At 37.3% G+C, this 18,156-nt stretch overlaps 1 protein-coding gene across 11 annotated transcripts in view; it reads right to left on the bottom strand.

Moving 5' to 3' along the window:
* Positions 1-13,296: 13,296 nt before the first annotated feature.
* ARL15 (ARF like GTPase 15) overlaps positions 13,297-18,156 on the bottom strand; it is a 216,987-nt gene continuing 212,127 nt past the window's right edge. For 10 of the 11 annotated variants that reach the window (XM_083818307.1, XM_083818308.1, XM_083818313.1 and 7 more), the window contains one exon: positions 13,297-17,163. In XM_083818307.1, the coding sequence (XP_083674433.1) occupies positions 17,076-17,163 (88 nt within the window). In that variant the 3' untranslated portion in view covers positions 13,297-17,075. The remainder of the gene's footprint in view (positions 17,164-18,156) is intronic. The other variant, XM_083818310.1, reaches the window with a different exon arrangement.

Genomic DNA, 18,156 nt, shown 5'->3' with positions numbered 1-18,156 from the left:
CAGTATAACTCAAGAAGGCATTTTTAACACCATTATATAGGGTCATAGGCCTCTTCAGTTCGTTTATCCAGCTTGAGTGCAGTGATACAGTCAAGATAGCGAAACATGCTTCATCTGTTTCAGTACTGCAGACCAGAGACTGTCTGTTATGTGTTGGCTTTTTCTCCTTTTGTCCCCAGGAACAAAAGAAACAGCAGTCTCTTAACTGAAAGGATAACAGCACAAAATTGAAATGATACAGCACAAAAATTGTGTCATATGTTTAGAATCTGCAGCAAACATATCTGCTTTTGGCGAAGCTCTGTTGCCCTGGTTTGTGCAGGCTGTAGAAGACAGATGACTGTTAGAAGATTTACAATAAAGCTACACTTAATCAGTCAACCAGTTTATTTTGGCTTGAAAACTGTGAAGAAGGACAAAAGTTTATAAAACGTCAGAGTGTGGTAGGTTATTTAGAGTGAGTTGCTCTGAGAAAGGAATACACTACTCAAAATTAATGTTGTTTCCTGGTACTGCTCCCCATCGCCACAGCAGAAACCAAGTGGGAACTGCAGCATGGGTACAAACACCAAGGTCTGAAGATGAAATGAGGAAAGGCAATATGGGAGGAATACACATCTTCCTGTAAGCCCCTATCAAAGAAGCCAGATGGAGCATGAAGGTTCACCTGGGTGTTAGTCATCCCAAAACATTACACTGGAAAGGATTAGGACAGGGAAAATATGACAGATGGAAATTAATCTTGTATGAAGTAGTATGCAGAAAGTGAATCCAGAAGGAAACCAGAAAGAAACTAGGCTTATACACTCCTCATGTTTTCCTAAATCAAGCATTTGAATGCTGGCCTTTCAGATCTTTCATATTATGAAGACCAATAGGTAGAGAGAGATCTAATGAAAAACCAAGTATGGTTTGCAAGAAGTGGCACTGGTGATTCACTGTCTGGTCTTACCACTGCTCAATTGCTATTCAGCTCTAGTGAGTCAGGGATAACTGTACAGATGGATATATCACATTCAGAAGAGACATAGAACGGCAGCATGGCTCATTTGCAAGTATATTTTCATTTAAAAATAAGTTACTTTGTCTTAAATAACTTACTGTTAAAGAAACTTGTAATCCCTGTCACTAATTTTTCACTAAGACTAAATAAATTTAACACAGTACAAAGTATTTGAGGCTGAAATAGCCACATGGACCCATTTGGTTTAAATAGAATCAATATGAACTTTGAAAACTACAGCATGCAATTACACAACTCAGCTTATCTAATCTGAACTTCAGATTGTCTGAAAATAGAAACTAATTGATGTGAATTATAGTAAAGATGAATAATACATTTAAATAACAACATGAACTGCCAATAAATCTGAAATAGCTGGTAATATAATTTAATCCGATAGCAAGAGTTTGAAATATGTAGTAGAACAGACTCTAAACTGTGAACAGATATCCTTTCTTTGTGGCTGTCTGGGTTTGGGTTCACATTGTTCAAAAGATAGTTGTGAATGTTTAGCTACAGCTGAAAGAAACGAACTACATCCAATAGATCCTTTCTTGTATAGAATACATCAAAAAGACAATGCCAAAATCTATGAAATGCTTAGACAAAAGACTCTTTAAAATTAGTCTTTCATGAAAGCAATTGTTCAATCATCTTCTTAGTATGAGCCAAGACGTAAGTGTACAATTCCTGTATCAGGTAAAATTACTCTATTGTACACACATTTTCTTCATAAAACCGTAGTACTATGATGCAAAATTCAGCCTTTATCCCAAAGGAGTCTCTGAGAAAAATAAAATCCAGGCCATGCCGGGACTCCACCAGGTCTCCTCTGAAACTGCTGCAGAAGAGAGCTGTAACTGTTTACAAGGTACCACAAAACCATGTGCTACTTGAGATTAGTGAAATCGAGCCCCTTGTTACCAGATGAATTTGCCTGGGTTACCAAAGTGAAAGTGCTTTGGGAAGCTTAATATTAAAGGATTACAGCCTTGATTTGGTGGTCTCATCTTTGGAAGGCCTTAGTTGCAAAGGGGAAGCACTACAGTGAGAGTCAATGTTCAAACACTAGCTTTGCTTCAGAGTCTGGATGAACTTCAAGTCAACATTTCTGTGCATTTGAACTCCATCTCTGCAAATTGGAATGGAAAAGAAGTCTTCAATTGAGGAGAGAATTTTGTGAGGCTTAATTTGGTGAGCTTGTAAAGCTATTTGGATAACAAAGGAGAAAGAGCTGTGGGAGAATTATGATAAGTCAGGATGTTCCAACCACACAAAACTGTGGCATAATTGATTAAGTATTGATGTGAGGAGAAGTGCTAGAAATAGATTAACTACCAGAATAGATTAACTATCAGACAAAACCTCTTCCCCAGACAGCTAGCAGCTTGTACTGCCCAGACAGCACATTCAAGGGCACTGCATAAAACCTAGATAAAAACAGAGAAATATTGACATGGTTTCATCTCTTTTTAACCATTGTTCTGTCTGGATGGCAAAATATTTTAGCTACAGGTCATGTAGCAGTCACCCTCTAAAAACATGCATACTTCAATGTGTTAATATGCCTGTAAACAATTGTTCATGTGATGATAGCCTGGATGTCAGCAGCGTGATGGGTCTCGGCTCCTATCAGACAGGCAATGGAGATTCTGTGGAAGCTCCAGACATAACTGACACCCTTGTAAGACAACAACACTTCATTAACACTCCCAATACTGAGTTTGATGTCAAATTCTCAAAAAATGCCCTTTTTTTTCCCAGAAAGATTTTCTGATTGCTTGAAAGGGGGAGAGAGAAACTGAGATAAGCAGCCAACAGAGTTAACATTTCCCCAAATGATTTTGAGACGTTGTCAGCAGTGGTCTGATCAGAGCTGCTGGCATTGTGCCATGCTGTTAAAGGAGCGCGTTAAACTGTGAAGTTAGTCAGCCCTTGCACTGAACCGTGCCACAGATGACACCCCGCATTCAGAACTTGCTGCCTGCAGCCACCCAGAGGTCACTGCTCAAGGCATTCCCAGCCCTCGGAGCTGCTGGGGCTGTATGATAAGGGGGTAAGGTCCTTTGGATGCCAGGGCATCCAGGAAGGAGGGAAGAAGTTAGTTTATTGGATTTCTACATTTTCAGCTGAACAGATGAGATGAGGATCAGCGTTCTGAACCTGTCCAAGTTTCTGGATGGGCACTGCATAATGGCCTCAAGCTGGAAAAAAAAAAAAAAAAAAAAAAAAAGTAGAACTGTCTGCTCAGGGGAATGGAGGCAAGATCTGGCCCAGCAATGAGAGAACTTCACCCCTTCTATTTGGGTTCAAGAAACAAGCCCAGGATACCATGACCAAGGATCAGAGGGTTGTTTTGCAAGTGCTGGAACGAGAAACCAATTCTCTGTTTATGAAACAGATCTGCCCTAAGTGAGGGAAGGTGAAACCCATCATCCCCTCTAGTCAGTTTGTATGGATTTGCCAAGTTCACCCCACACTCTGTCTCCCTGCTGCGGAAATGATCCCTTGCTCCAAATATTTCTACTCTGTCTTTTCATCCATTGAAAGTCACTGGAGACTCATTACATGCTGCAGTAAATGCTGCAGACAAATAGAATTCAGAGATGGAGAGGAAAAGGTGCAATCCCAATGTTTTTTGAGACCATCAGCACCACAATCCCCATAGCTCTGAAAAACAAGAGCTGTGAGTCCCCATAAGAGGGCCATCAACCACTTCAGCATGACAGTGGGCCATCTATGTCCTAACTCTGACACTGGGGATAACTACAGCAGGATGGAGAATTGCGCTGAGAATGAAATCCCGACCAGGCACTGTTTGGGAAAGACGTATTACAAAGGCAGATAGAGAAATGAGGATAGATGACAAAGTTTCAAAATAAAATTGACTGTAGGTAAGTATATCTGACACAAAAGCAGTTCTGATAATACAGAATCACACAATTTTATCCTCTGAAACTTCAATGCAATATTTTTTGTTTTCCAACACAACATTTTCTCCAAGTGCCGTTTTGAGTTTCCACATTGGTCTTCCCTACAAAATTCTTTAATGAAGATATTCTGGTAATATTTTTTTTTTCTCTGAATTTCATATAATTACTAGTTTAAGAAACTGAATATGATATATTGTAGTGTTAAGTAACCACAGAATATGGACATGTAGGTTAGACACTGCTCTGTGAGAACAAATAATTTCCATGGAAGAGGAAAAAAAATCTGAAGGATAAATAAGTATTGTAATATTTTATATATTCCAGCTATAATATCACATAAATGATTAAATGAAAGAGTTATTTCATAAAATGCATATAGAAAAAAATTCATTTATTTTGTAAACACAGGTATGGCTAAACAGCAAACTTTTATCAAAGGATACTACAATTGAGAAAAAAATGATGGCATTTACCTTACCATATGGAGGCCTATGTGTCTCAGTACAGTGGTGGTATCCAACATGCTTATCTGCACTCCCACTTAACTCTGCATCTGTCTAGCTACCCAGGAGAACGATGCATCTGGAAAGGTTGAATAGGCCAAGGGAGTTCACACGTATTTTGCAATGTTCTTGAGAAAACTTACTGGAGAGAGGTCAACATGTTTTGTTTTTTTTTTTGTTCCTTCTATCGCACTCTTTGCATTAAATGAAAACATACTGCATGTTATTTGAACATCCTGAGATATGTTTTTTTCACTAGGAATGCAGGAATATAGTTCAAAGTATTTTTTGCATTGTGGAACCTTGTATAGAGGGGGAATACTTAAGTGGGCATAATATAAGGGTTAGTACTGGGCAACAGATGTAGACAAAAGAAACAAAATAGATTTCTGATGGAACAGGTCATGGCATAAAATGCTTCCCAAACATGTTCATACAGTTACAATCCAAAAATTAGCATTGTTGCTCTTTATGGGAATGATCTATGAAAAAATTCTTATCTGGGCAAAATTAGCAGTGAATATAGCAAGTAAAACATTTTTAAATATTGATCAAAAAAGAGAAAAATATGCCTGCATTCTTAGAAGATCAAATACTGTATAAGGAAAAATATATTCACAAACATCTCTGAGATTCAGAAGCCTCAGCTTTTTCTTAATTATTAGGTCACTGACTCATGGAGTGGTCAGAAGTAAAGGTTTGTTTGTTGGAGAAATCTGATAACTTGCACTGTGACTAAGACCAATTGGTAATGGCCTTCAAATCTTAATACCTCTAGTTTAGTCATAGTGAGAACTGAATAGATCTTTGTAAATCAATGAGTCCAACAAGATTTCTCAAGAAGGATGTCTTACCTGCCAACTGTTTTCTTTTCATTGCCTGAAAGAGGAAAGTTAGCTTTCCTGGCTCTTTACCCTTTTAGTTATTTTTCTCAAATGTGAGTAACATAGTGAAGAGAAGGATTTTTTTTTCTTCCTTTCTTACTCTTTCTTTCTTTCGTACTCTTTCTTTCTTACTTACTCTCTTTCTTCCTTTCTTCCTTCCTTTCTTCTTTTCTTTCACTATGGAGGAAGGTAACTCAGTAAAAAACTGGTATCCCCATATTAAAAATCCTGCATTTGAATGCTCAGCCAGTAACTTCTATACTATTGGTTTTACTTTAACTAAACCTGTATTAATTTATATATTTATGGAAATAAGTATCTCTGGGTCAATCCTGAACCACAACTGCAAGGCAGAACAGTCATCATGGTTAAGGAGCAGGTACTCAGCAACAGCCATGACTCTTAACTCCTACTCTAACCAGTTACTCTTATTTCTGAAACAGATCTAGCATTGAAACACAGAGAACTCTTCAAAATAGTTAAGGAGATGATCCGACATCACCTGCATGTTCTTAATTTAGGGTGTTTGCTACATTTATTACTGTTAAATACTTTTTAAAAAGTAGTATGTACCTTCTAGCAGATGGACTTTTGCAAGTTTAATTTTAATAATAAATGCAACATACCTTTAGCAGTTTTGGCATTCTAAGGGTTGTAAAAATTAAGACAGAAAAGCAACTTGTTTCTTGCCCTATAACATAGCTGAAAATGCTGACCAACAAAGACACAACTTTCTTCCACTTAAAAACAAACAAACAAACAAAAAAACCCTGTAAAACATTTTTTCCTAAGAAGAAAAAAAAAAGAAAGAAAAAGAAAGAGAGAAAGAGAAATAGAGAGAGAGAGAGAAAGAAAGAGAGAGAGAAAGAAAGAAAGAAAGGCTGCAATTTTTACATCTATAGGAAGTCAAAGCATCTCATTCAGCACCAAATGACATTATTTAAAACACAACAGTATGTCATTAAACAGCAAGCAGTGTCAGTGTGAAAAACCTCATGATCCAGAGGTTTATTTGCACGTTATGTATTTTGCAGATACATTATTCAGTTACTGGTGGTATCAGAAAGCTAATTTACAGACCAATTAGTTACTACCAGGCCTGTTGTGCTGAAAACAGTAAAAATCTAACAATGGGTTCAATTTAAACCAGATCAAAAACTTTTCCAGAAGAAAAAAAAAAATTGCTTGAAGTGGCAAAACTTTTAGTTTCTGTGTTACACAGCTGTTGCTCTTGTAAAGAAGCAGCTGTGGAATATCCAAAGTACTTAAAAACTTCTCCAACTCTGGGTGGGAGATGGCCAGCACAAAGTGTATAGCATATCTCTCTACACGCTAATAAATGCATGAGCCCATAGCCACCAGAAAATCCCATTCTAGTCTATTTGAGCACTTCACAAAAGTTAATGCACCTTACCTATGTTCAAAGCAGCAGCAATTCAGTATTATAGAAATGGCTGGAGACAGCACTAATATTTGAAAAATGTCATTCACATCTGTATTTCGCCCCCCTTATCAATGCTTGCTTTTCAAGTCAAGGAAGCAGGGACCTTCCAGCAACAGAAAGGCTGTAGGCGACAATGCTCACGGCATGTCTCTGAGATCACCAATTCATTGCAGGGGACCAAGCGCTTGCATTACATTTGCTCCACTGATCTTAATGGCAGCACACTTTGTGTAACAGTGACTTGACGTATAAAACTTCATCCCCGGATAAAATAAAAATGTTTCCTAAGTTTTCATTAACATTTGGGTGAGTTAGTAGCACCCTCCTCCTGTCACAAGGGTAAGCACAGCAGGAAACCAGGACATCCCAAATGGTTTCCCATGCCCAAAAGCCAACTCATTTCCATTTAAAACAGCTTTGAAGCATCACTTCACAACCACAGACACTCACACGGGTGATCTGACGCCCTTCCTGACACAATTCCCAGGAGGCAATGCATGTTGAAGACCTGCCTGGCTTGGCAACTCGCTGGGGTGCACTGTGTGCTCAAACACGGCTGTTCTCATAACTGAGGTGAGCCGGTACTCCCCAGAACATAGGGGGACAGTTATGTACCAGTAATCCTGATACAGGGTGGAACTTCTCTGTCAGAAGCAGTGCCGAAGCCTGAGTCACCCATCAGAGGACAGGATTTGCCCCTGGGGCAGCACAAGGTCTTCCCGTCTCCTCTGACAGAGGAACAGGCTTTGATCTGCATGGGATGACAGTACACCAGACCGCCTCTCCTTCAGATGAATCCACCAGACAGCTGGGAAACATTCCTCAAAGGGTCACCAGCAAAGGGCCATGAGGGAGAGTGGCCCCAGGCCCCGCTCCTCTGTAATACTTCCTCACCGCCTCGCCTGTCTGCTGAGCAGGCCTGCTGTGAGTTCCCCCCACACCCAGGCTCAATTTGTATGCAAATCCTCCCTCATTTGTTCTTGCTCCCTTCAGAAAGGACAAATTTAGTATAATAACTGTAATTGCTTTAATAACATGAAAAAAACGACACCTTTATGGGACCAACAGTCAAAGACTGAAATTGTAACACAGCGTGACAGGTGTGGAGGCATGCAACCGTTACCGTTTTTCCCAATTCGGTATTTCTTTCATCGTTTTGAAAAGGGCTCATCTCAGGAAGCCAGCATGGCTGGCTTGAGGCTCTTGAACCCCACAGGTTCACAACAATTTACGAGTGGCTTCTGCGGCAGAGGCATGCTGCCGGTGAGCAGCATAGACTTTGGAGCCCCTCTCTGGAGGAAGAGCTTGTCAGTATGACCGGGGGAGGTGGAACCACTACCAGTATCTCCTCAAACCGGCGTTTGCCATCAGTGCTGGGATGCACATAGTAAAAACAGTATGGTCTACAGGTTGTAGGCTCAGGCAGATGGTTATCCCCACTTCCCACCAGAGAGCCAGAGAAGTCAGTGCCTGGTTGTGGTCAGTGTCTCCAGTTACACTGGGCTAACCTTCTGCACCCCTCTTGCTCAACTAGCCTATGTCTATTTGTGGCACTTGTCTATATGGAAAATGGAATGAATTGTCAAGTAATTTTGGGGGGTAGAACCACCTTTCCTATCTGCGTTACTTGTACAGCCAACTTTTTCTGGTTTAATCCCAATATTAGCAAATGAGAATCAATTTTCAGCATCAGTCAGCTGGGTTCAAGCATATCTGATCACTTTAGTTCATATGATAGCCAGTCCACTAATTGTAACATATTCTAGTTACTATTTGCGTTGTAAACTGTAGTTTTAATCCCAATTCCTGCATTACAAAAAGGTGAACCCATCATCACAGATAAGTTATTGAATGAATTAGAGTTCTTCACTGTCTTAAAAGTAGACAGATTCAAACAAAAAATGCAAATACAGAAAAAAAAGATGGTGAGAAATGTGTCTTCGTGCACTCTCAGATGGAGAGAGGCCACAATACTGTGGCTCATCTGGAGATAACTGATTCTTTTGAGTGCAATGGGAACTCTATGTTTGCCTCAACTACCCCTTTGAAGGCACACTTACATGACACAGAAGGGAATTGCGTAAACAGGTATTTTAATATCAAGGGCATATTTATATCAAGGGTGTATCAAGGGTATATTTAATACCTATTTAAAAACAAGTCTTTTAATATCAAGTGTATTTTTTTAAATGTTACATGCAGACAGGAATTTAAGGTTCAAACCAGCAACTGGAAACATCGATTAGTAGTGAGCTTAACCACCTCCTTCAGGTCTTAAACAGGTTAGACATGAAGTGGTGCCCACATATGATCTGTTTGAGAACATGCAAATCACCAGTATTGATATTATAAAATGCCAAACTTAGAAGAGGAAACAGTTTTCTTCCATTTAATTTGACCCAAATCTGAAGGCAAAACTGCCTGCTGAATCACTCACAATCAACCAGAACAAGATTCATGATTCCAAGGCAGTTTTATGGAAGATTTCTCAACGTTGAGAAGGAAAAAAAAAAAATTATTTTCTACAGTTTCCATTTCTTTAATGTCTGTCACCAATATATCAACATATGAAAATATCATACAGCATTTGACCTTGATATTAAAATTATTTGGAGATCAAAAGCAAGTGCTAAAAATAACCAATGTATTTATAAAGCCCACAGTAGGAGAACGCTATATTACTAGCACCTCTCAGTGGAGGCAGGGATGAACCAAAATCTCAGGTCCAAACAACAAAATAAGAAAGGAAAACAAACAAACAAAAAGCTAAGGTTCTGTTTCAGATCTCAGAGCTAGGGCTACCAGGAATGTTCCTGGTTCTGCAAAAGACTTTGGTGTTTGAATGATAGGTACTCTTGACTCTACAGGAAAAAAGGAAAAAACAAGCAAACAACAACAGCCACCAACCTTCTTTAGTCTGAAAGTGAACACTAAAGTCAGCTTGCCATGTAAATGAAATGAGGGAACCCCAGGGAACAAAATCTCAACAACATACTGCTGCTATCTTTGGGTAAACATTTGTTTGCAATATCTTAAAAAAAAAAAAAAAAACAAAAAAAACCTGTCAACCACAGTGATTGACGACTTCACCCCATTTATCACTGACAACTAGAATTATTTTTTCAGCTGTGGATCATGTTAATTGTGGAAGCTAATAGAGAGGAATGTGAGGTAAATGGTCTCAATACCTTTAGTATGTGTGATGACTTTACCAGACTTGCAGTACTGTATTTACTGTAACCAAAAGGTCATGCTCTTTATTTTAACGATAAACAATGAACTTTTCTACATCAGTCACACTCCTGCAAATCATGCATAAGAATAACAAAAAGTTTTAGAAAAGGCAATTAGAATTTTGGGATTTTTATAGGTTTGTTTGTTTTGCTTGTTTATTAATGTTAGTTTCATATACTTGAAGGAAAGCTTTCAGGCTTTCAACTTCAACCGACATACAAATAAACCATGGAGGATTCAAACTATCTCATTGGCAAGAAAGCAATTTAGTAAAGATAGACTAAAGCTGTTATAATTTACATTATTAAGAGCTCATTTCTTTTCTGTGGGAAGATAAATACTGAGGCAATGATGAGGCTGCATTGTTCACTTCACTGTTAAACAAAAAAGCAATTTCCAAGATACTGCCATTTAATCAGTGTTAATTCTAAATGATATAATCTCATTTACATCCTGAATCTCTACATCTTCCTAAGACACCACACATGTGAATGCTATAATAAAATAATTCTGACATAGTTCTGCTAATAGACATTTGTTGTTAGAAGCATTAAAACTACATGATTTTGATACTGACAGAAATGTAGTCTACGAATGTTATAAAATAGTAATACATAGAAGTTTAAAAATGGAATCTACTCATAATTTGGAGCATAATCTTCTCTGAGGATATGCTATCAAACATTGTAGCACACAGTCTTTTATGAGATGTATGTTGACCTTTTGTTTCAAAAAATAGCAAGCTGTGTATTAGTGGAAAATAGGTATGTGAAATGTGGAAATGAGATAGGGTGACACTGGAAAGGAAATTCTGTTTTAGCATGTGCTAACAGAGTGCAGAACGTATTCATTTCTATAATAGAAATTTTTTAAATTGACAGCCTTAACACACAGCAGGAATTGTTGCTTTAAAGGGACTGTGTCAAAGTTGACAAGCCCAAAATGTAACCTACCATAAAATTAAACTTTTTACGAAATGCCCTTTTGATCTTGAAAAATCTATCAACCTTCCAAATCCAAGACTGTCACATTGTTAAAATACCAAATACTTTGCTGTGTGATTGGCCATTAAACTTGGTTTGGTTTTGCAGCACGTATATGCAAGTCATGATTTTGCTCTCTCCTCCACAGTATCTTTGGGACTGTGCAAGATATTAATAGCATCCAGTACTGGATCTTTTGTTTGGGATTGCCATGATTTAGCATTTCAGTTAGCAATAATTTATAACAAAGCTATAATATGAGACTTCTGTACTCCAACAGTAAATGTCTCCTTAGAAAGAGGGCAGTTCTTCATGTATGGAAGCTGCCAAACCACAAAAGGATTTATTTTTATCTTGTTTTACTTAATACATGCAAATTCCTTCCAGGGCACACTGAAATGCAATATATTATAGTTACATGGCATAGTAATAAAAACGAACAACAGCATTTCGCTGTTTCAAGGTGACAGATATAAAAAGAGTGCTGTGATTCCCGGTTTTATTTTTTCTCAGTTTTAGTTCACAACCTAATAGTGAGAATTGAGAAAATTAATTGTGATTTGCTTTCTTCATGTTGCACACAAGTGTAATAGAAAGATACAACATGCATCTATCTTACTAGCATTTGGGCAGGTTCTCAAACACATGTATAGAGTTTTCATACGAGAAGAAATGTTTCTGTATTTAGAAGTTAACTATATATCAGCTTTCCATCACAAATATTCTCCTTACCAAAACCATGCTATTTTCAGGCAGTGAGCCCCTCCATTCCCATAATACTAGAATGGCTGAGCATGGATTACCACTCATCCTTCCTTTTCACACCTTCCGTTCCTACTTCTTTTTCTGTAGTAATCCCAAACCAGCATAGGACCATTCACTAAGCAGTCTTGTTGGGTTTACTGTAAACCAGACAAACAGAAGATTAAAATCTGTTCCTTCTGTTCTGTCCACCTTATTGCCACAGATAATCAGAGCTGCATAGACTACTGTTAAGACCAGTATTCACGTTGGAACGTCTGCCTTTTCTAGACAGTTTCAGTGATTCAAAAATGAAAGCATATTTGAGACATCATAAATGGAAGTGCTCAGCATGTTTGATATACAAACACTCACTCCACAAATGAGGCTGTCCTGAATATATTTCATCAAAACCCACTAGAACCCATTTTCCCATGAAATCTGGTGAATGAACAAGCAGTATAGACAACATATTTTGGCTTCTATAAATACAGCTGTGATAAAAGCTAAAATATATTAAAAGCAGCTAGCATTAAGCATAAATGTCTCATAACTAGTTCCATTAGCCTCAATCTTCAGTCCAACCCACACAATAACGTTAGTCAGTTCACCCATGAGAGCTGAGCAAGGTAATGATTTTTTTCAGTGTCTTTCCCTAACAGATCTCAGCAACCTTACTTGATTTCAGGGCTCTTTTTCAACTGCAGATACTGAAAAGGGAATGGTTTCTGTTTTCATGTAGGATATGGGACTCTCTCATCTTTGTGTTAACCTAGGCCCTGGATGACTAACCCTACAGCTGACAGAAACAGATGTTTTTATTTGTTTGAACTATTAGGTCAAAGGGCTAATGAGCTAATGAAAATTCTTTAAAGAGCTATCAAATGAGGCATGATTAGCAGATTTTCAGTTCCTATTTATATAACAAAAAAGAATGAAGAAAATATTCTGAGTTTACAAATCTTTCATTTCCGTCCCGGTGTCAGGTTAAGAGGCAGATTTTAAAATAATAAAATGAAAAAAAAAGCATACCTCAGGAGCTGAATCAGAAATCTTCAGTCCGGCTCAGCAGTGCTGTGTTACGACTTGTGCTGTGTTTTTTCTTCTCAAACAGTGATAGCATAGCATAGAGTTTTCTCAGCAACTTTTTGTTTTTCCTGTAGTATTTTACTTCGCTCAACTTCTGCAGCATCTTTTTTTAATATGTACTATGCCATGCCATTTTATTTAAAACCATTTTCTAGTCACATAAACATGTTCCTTGGTTTACCATTATGGAATAATTGCATAAATATTATTCCAGTTTCTGTTCCAGCAAAAAAATCTGCAATATCTTTCAGGTATATTTCCCAGGTAACACCATCTTGCTTTGGAAATAAATCAGCCAGCTTTCAGGAGTTTCAATTTTTTATATGCACAGAAATGTGTAGGTATGTATAACTTAGCAATGATTATGCAGTAATCATTTGTTTTCATCTAAGAGTAAATAAATTACTTTGACGATTCAATACTGAGGTAATACACCATGTTCCTAGACTTGATTACTACTCAAGAAATCCAAACTTAGCAACTCAATTCTACACAGTGTTTATTTTCTTTTTTTCTTTCTTTTTTCTTTCATACTTTTTTTTTTTTTTTGGATAGTGGAAATCATGTATAAATCACAAACAGTACAGGTTCCTCATGTCTATCAGTTGCCCACCTGAACGGGTCAACTTTTGTGTAAAGACATTGTATTTTTAGTATAAAGTCAAGATAATATGGCAGTTAACTAATACTCTCAACTACAGTAAAGATACAAACTTTTGTAATATAAATTAATTGCCATTACAAAAAGGCAACTGTATTAACTAATACGGTACAAAAATCTGCAACTCTATAAATATAATGAAATGCAAGAAGTTAAATGAAATAATACATCACAGATTTTTGTACAGAGGCAAGCTAAGATACACATGGAACATTATATAGCAAGAAATAATATCAAAACGCACTAAGTTCTAACTTTTTTTTTTTTCCCAATACAAATGCTAGAAGTACAAGTACAGGACACAACATGGAAGCAGTAAGATTACCAGCTCAGAGTGGATAGACAAAGAAGTCTTATTGACAGGTCGTAAAGCATTAGGCAGCAGACAGAGGCTTGTCAAAACCAGCTGTTGTTGGATACTGATTGATAATGTTTTCATTCTGACGGCTGAGACGCTGCAGACAGCCACAGGTCTGAGAAGAAGCCCAATGTGGGCACATACACGTACACACACATACACATACAAAGTAATTTAACAGATGTCTAAAGAACATTAAAGCACAGTATCTTTTTTAAAAAGACAATGTTCACTCCTTAATGAACTTGCATGGAAAGTAGAGCCTAGTGCCCAAGTTTATTTCATCTAAATGATGAACACATGTGAGAAGATTTAAAAAAAAATAATAAAAAAAAAAATTGGTCATCCGAATAAAAATTGCATGGTGCTTACATATTCTACCATAACCAGAGTATTCAAAAACACTTTAGACAAGGAAGTGTGATGTTGTGAGCCACTATGAGCATTTTTAATCCCTCCATAAAAATGTGAAGGGGTTTATAGACATTAAAAAGGTACATATCCATTAAGTCCATCCACAACACAAAACCACAGAAGAACTACATTCAAAGTAAAGTTAAGTGTTGGTCTTAGCCTTAAGCAATTATGAGGTATTGTTTCAACCTGTGGTGAGGAATGATCACTGTATTAGTAAGAAAAAACATATTCAAAATCATTGTGAAAAATAAATCACTGCTCCTGTGCAGCTGGTATTTTCCTAAAGAAAATGCATTAAGCATCAAAAGGTCCTAGTCTGACTGCACCTTGGCACATGCCAAAGCCATGTTCTCATTGACTAGTTGGTCCTTTTGGATGTTACTTGTGTAGCACCTTCCAACAGTGCATAGCTGGGAAATCATGACCAAAATATAAGTCAGGACTTCTAAAGTCTTTGGACCAGAAACACTGATAGTATGAATAAGTACAGTTCCAAGAATGCAATACAGTTGAGATTATTTTAACTTTTTGTACTTTTTGGTCCATATCTTTAATATGGGAAAGAAGGGGGGAAACAGTAACAAGATTTAATTTCTCATCTGCTAATGCTCAATGAAAAAACAGTAAAAGCTCTGAATCCCTCTTTTTGCCTCCCCAAACTGTCTACCTTCTCTGGGAAATAATCTCTTGCTCCTCTTCACCATCTCTTATTTTTTCATTGTGCCTGACCAGGAAAGAAATCTGGAGACCTTGTGGAAATCTGGGGACTCTGTAACCTCTAAACTCACATAAGCTAAGAGAGAGAGTGGAACTGCACATCAGATCTCATTCCTCTAGAAATTCAGGGAAAGGAGACTCTGTTGCCTACACACAACAAACTGATGGGATACTGGGTCACTTCAATGGGGGGAGAGAGCTGGCACCGTCATTGGGATCCCCTTTGTATTTTGAAATGAACAGTTCCAGTTCTTGGGTTTTTCCAACAGTAGGAGGAGTGAGACAATTGGCCTGGCATGAAAGAGAAAAACAACACACGATGTCCTTCAGGCTTATGAGCAAAGCTTTCTGCCTATTCTGTCACAACATAAAACAAGTAGCTTACCAGTTTTCCCAGCTTCATTCTGATAATAGGAAGTGAGTTAAAACAGTGATCATTAGGCCATGCATTTGAGCAGAAACAGTTCTGAGGGAGCAATGCAAGAAATCCATGGAAATAGAAAAGTAAACAAAAACTGTAAAAACATTTTGTTTAACAAAGAGTATAATTGCAATAGAGAAATGGTTTTTATAAGCCTTAAAAGCTGATCCTTGCTATTTTCTTATTCTCAAATAAACTAGTGAAAAACTACAATAAACTTTAAACTTAAAAAATAAATGCTCAGAGTGGAAAGATATGTTGCTTAAAGCCCTGAAAAAGAAGCTAAGAGTTTCAAAACATAGGCAGAATAGATGAGGAACCACTGACACATCACTACAGTTTATGTTTGCAGACACTCACGCACAAGGCACAACATTCAAGGTGTGCACCAGTCAAGTGACTGATCTGCACATACCCTGTTGTGACTGACTTCATGGTGAACCAGCAACCTGGCATGTTTCTTTAACAGATAAAATCAGTTTTAAAAGTCAACAAAAGGCAGCCAAAAAAACTGCAAACCCACAATGGGGAAAACTTGGAAAGAGGAAATATGCACTATGTTACTGGAACCAAATGGGATATTTCCAAATGTATTACAAATGTTGTTTCCAATGAATACTTTTTTGTCTTCTAAGTAACATGCAGCCCAGAGGAAGTTTGAAAGAACAAGTTATAATCCCTTGAAAAGAGAAGCTTATAGTACAAACACTGGAAGGCCCTTCATTTTGGTATAGATGCCTTCTTGGCACTGTTTCGATAACAGTAGCATGCAATGAGCGAGTGATAAAGGAGGCAATCCTTATTTAAAATCAGTTACAATTCTAACTAGCAGTAAAGCCTCCAAAGCTGAATTAACAGACATTTGCTTTGCTTCTCTGGTGAAAAAAATGCTTTCAGTGAGAATTATTACTTTACCCAACTTCTGTCTGTATGTTTCCTAAGAATAGGGTTACTTAGGCCAACATTTTTATGTCACCTATTCTTCTCAAATACTGTTACCCGCACACATCTGTGTGAAAATTTCTCTTTCAGGGAACTTCCAGCAAGGTAATGGTTCTGCCTTAGACAAGGTTATGCAGTGACTTTAGGAGAGGAATCAACTAACATGTCGATTGTATTATCACTTAGTAAAACTTCAGAGTAACCTTTGCATTAATATGAAACTACTTGTTTTAAAGTATCATATTTAGGTTCTCAGTGGCTGTGTTTTCCAGAATGTGGAGTCAGTAAACAAGCTAATACAAATTAGTCTCACAAATCCTTAAGACATGAGTTATTTTTAAAAAATAAGTAGCAGGTAGAATTCCTCTTTTACAGACTATGTTATTCTTGTGTGTGCAAAATTTCCTGTCAAGGATGACGGCAACACAAGAAAGCAACAAGCAGTATGCAGAACTAGTGGTAAACAAAGAGGAACTCCCTATTTCAGTAGTGTAGACAACTTTACTGGATATAGTCATGTACCTGGTTCACAGAGTATTTATTTTAACAAAAGTACATTCTGCACTAACTATGTATGAACAACATATCACAGCATTGCCTTGATGCCACACCATAATTAAGCTGTGAGCAGAATGAACAGGTACAGTGATGCCTGGAGAACCACTCTTCTCTCTTGCGTTTCACATTCTTGAAGGTTCGAAGTCTCTCTCCTCCAACAAGTTTATTAGAAGGGAGAAGCTGTCTTTTACTGCCTCCATATCATCCAAGGAGCAGGGTTTAAGAATCCAGCGCTTTCCACGTGCAAGTGGCTCAAGTTCAAAGTATTTTTTGATCTATGAAGAAAAAAAAAAAAGAGAGAGAGACAAATGTATTAATACTATGAAAACTGACTCTACCTCTCAACTAAAAATAAGTAAGTAAATAAATTCAAAACCATCTGAAAAACGACGTGAAAAATCAGGACGCTAATTTTTAGAATCGTATCCACAGCTGTTCTTATAATACAGGTTATATGTTGTGACCTGAAAGTGTTTTCTTTAGGGGTGAGTGACCTGCTTGGAAGCTACCATTCCACCCATACATTTAACAGCATGGGAGGTCTGGGGAAGAATTATATGTACTTAAGGCAAAGAGTAAAGCACATGAACTAAGTGTCCAAACAGCCAACATAACATAAAGAAATTCTAGTTTACATTCAAACTTTAATGCTAAAGCTGTAGGTTCTGTCAGAACATTATTAGTAAACACTTAAAATGCAGATTTTTTTATTAAATTACTATAACAACACAAACGAACTGTTAAAAATATACAAAATTTAAACACTGTATTCAAGGTAAGCTAAAGAGTGTTTCTTAATGACTTTCAGAAAAATAAAAATTCTTCCAAAATCAGTTAGTTTTTAAAAATTCAACATTTAATTTCAACATCTTCAACATGGACTACTAGCATACTAATGTGATTAGAATAATAATAATAAATGTGGGACACGATGTTTTTTTGTGATGGTCTTCATTCAAAATCCAGCACGTTCCATCAGCCTTCAGCTGCTTACGAACAATACATAATAATGCCTATAAAGAAGGAAGGCTTTAAATTAAACTAATTCAATTTTTATTTCTGCAGCAACCATGCATCAAGGAGGCAGCCTACGATGCAATATAGAACTGCAGCTTTTAGGGTCATTACAAGCCTTGACAAAATGTACTGGGGAAGGTGCAGATTCTTGGAAAGACCAGTTGTTACTGACACTAATTACACTGAATATCAAGTTAGAAACACAGACCCACAGGAAGACTGTCGAATAAAATATTTGAATTTAGTAGTAT

Source organism: Anser anser (assembly GCF_964211835.1).
Source record: "Anser anser genome assembly, chromosome: Z".
Taxonomy (NCBI): Eukaryota; Metazoa; Chordata; class Aves; order Anseriformes; family Anatidae; genus Anser; species Anser anser.
This window is presented reverse-complemented; position numbering and strand designations above follow the sequence as displayed.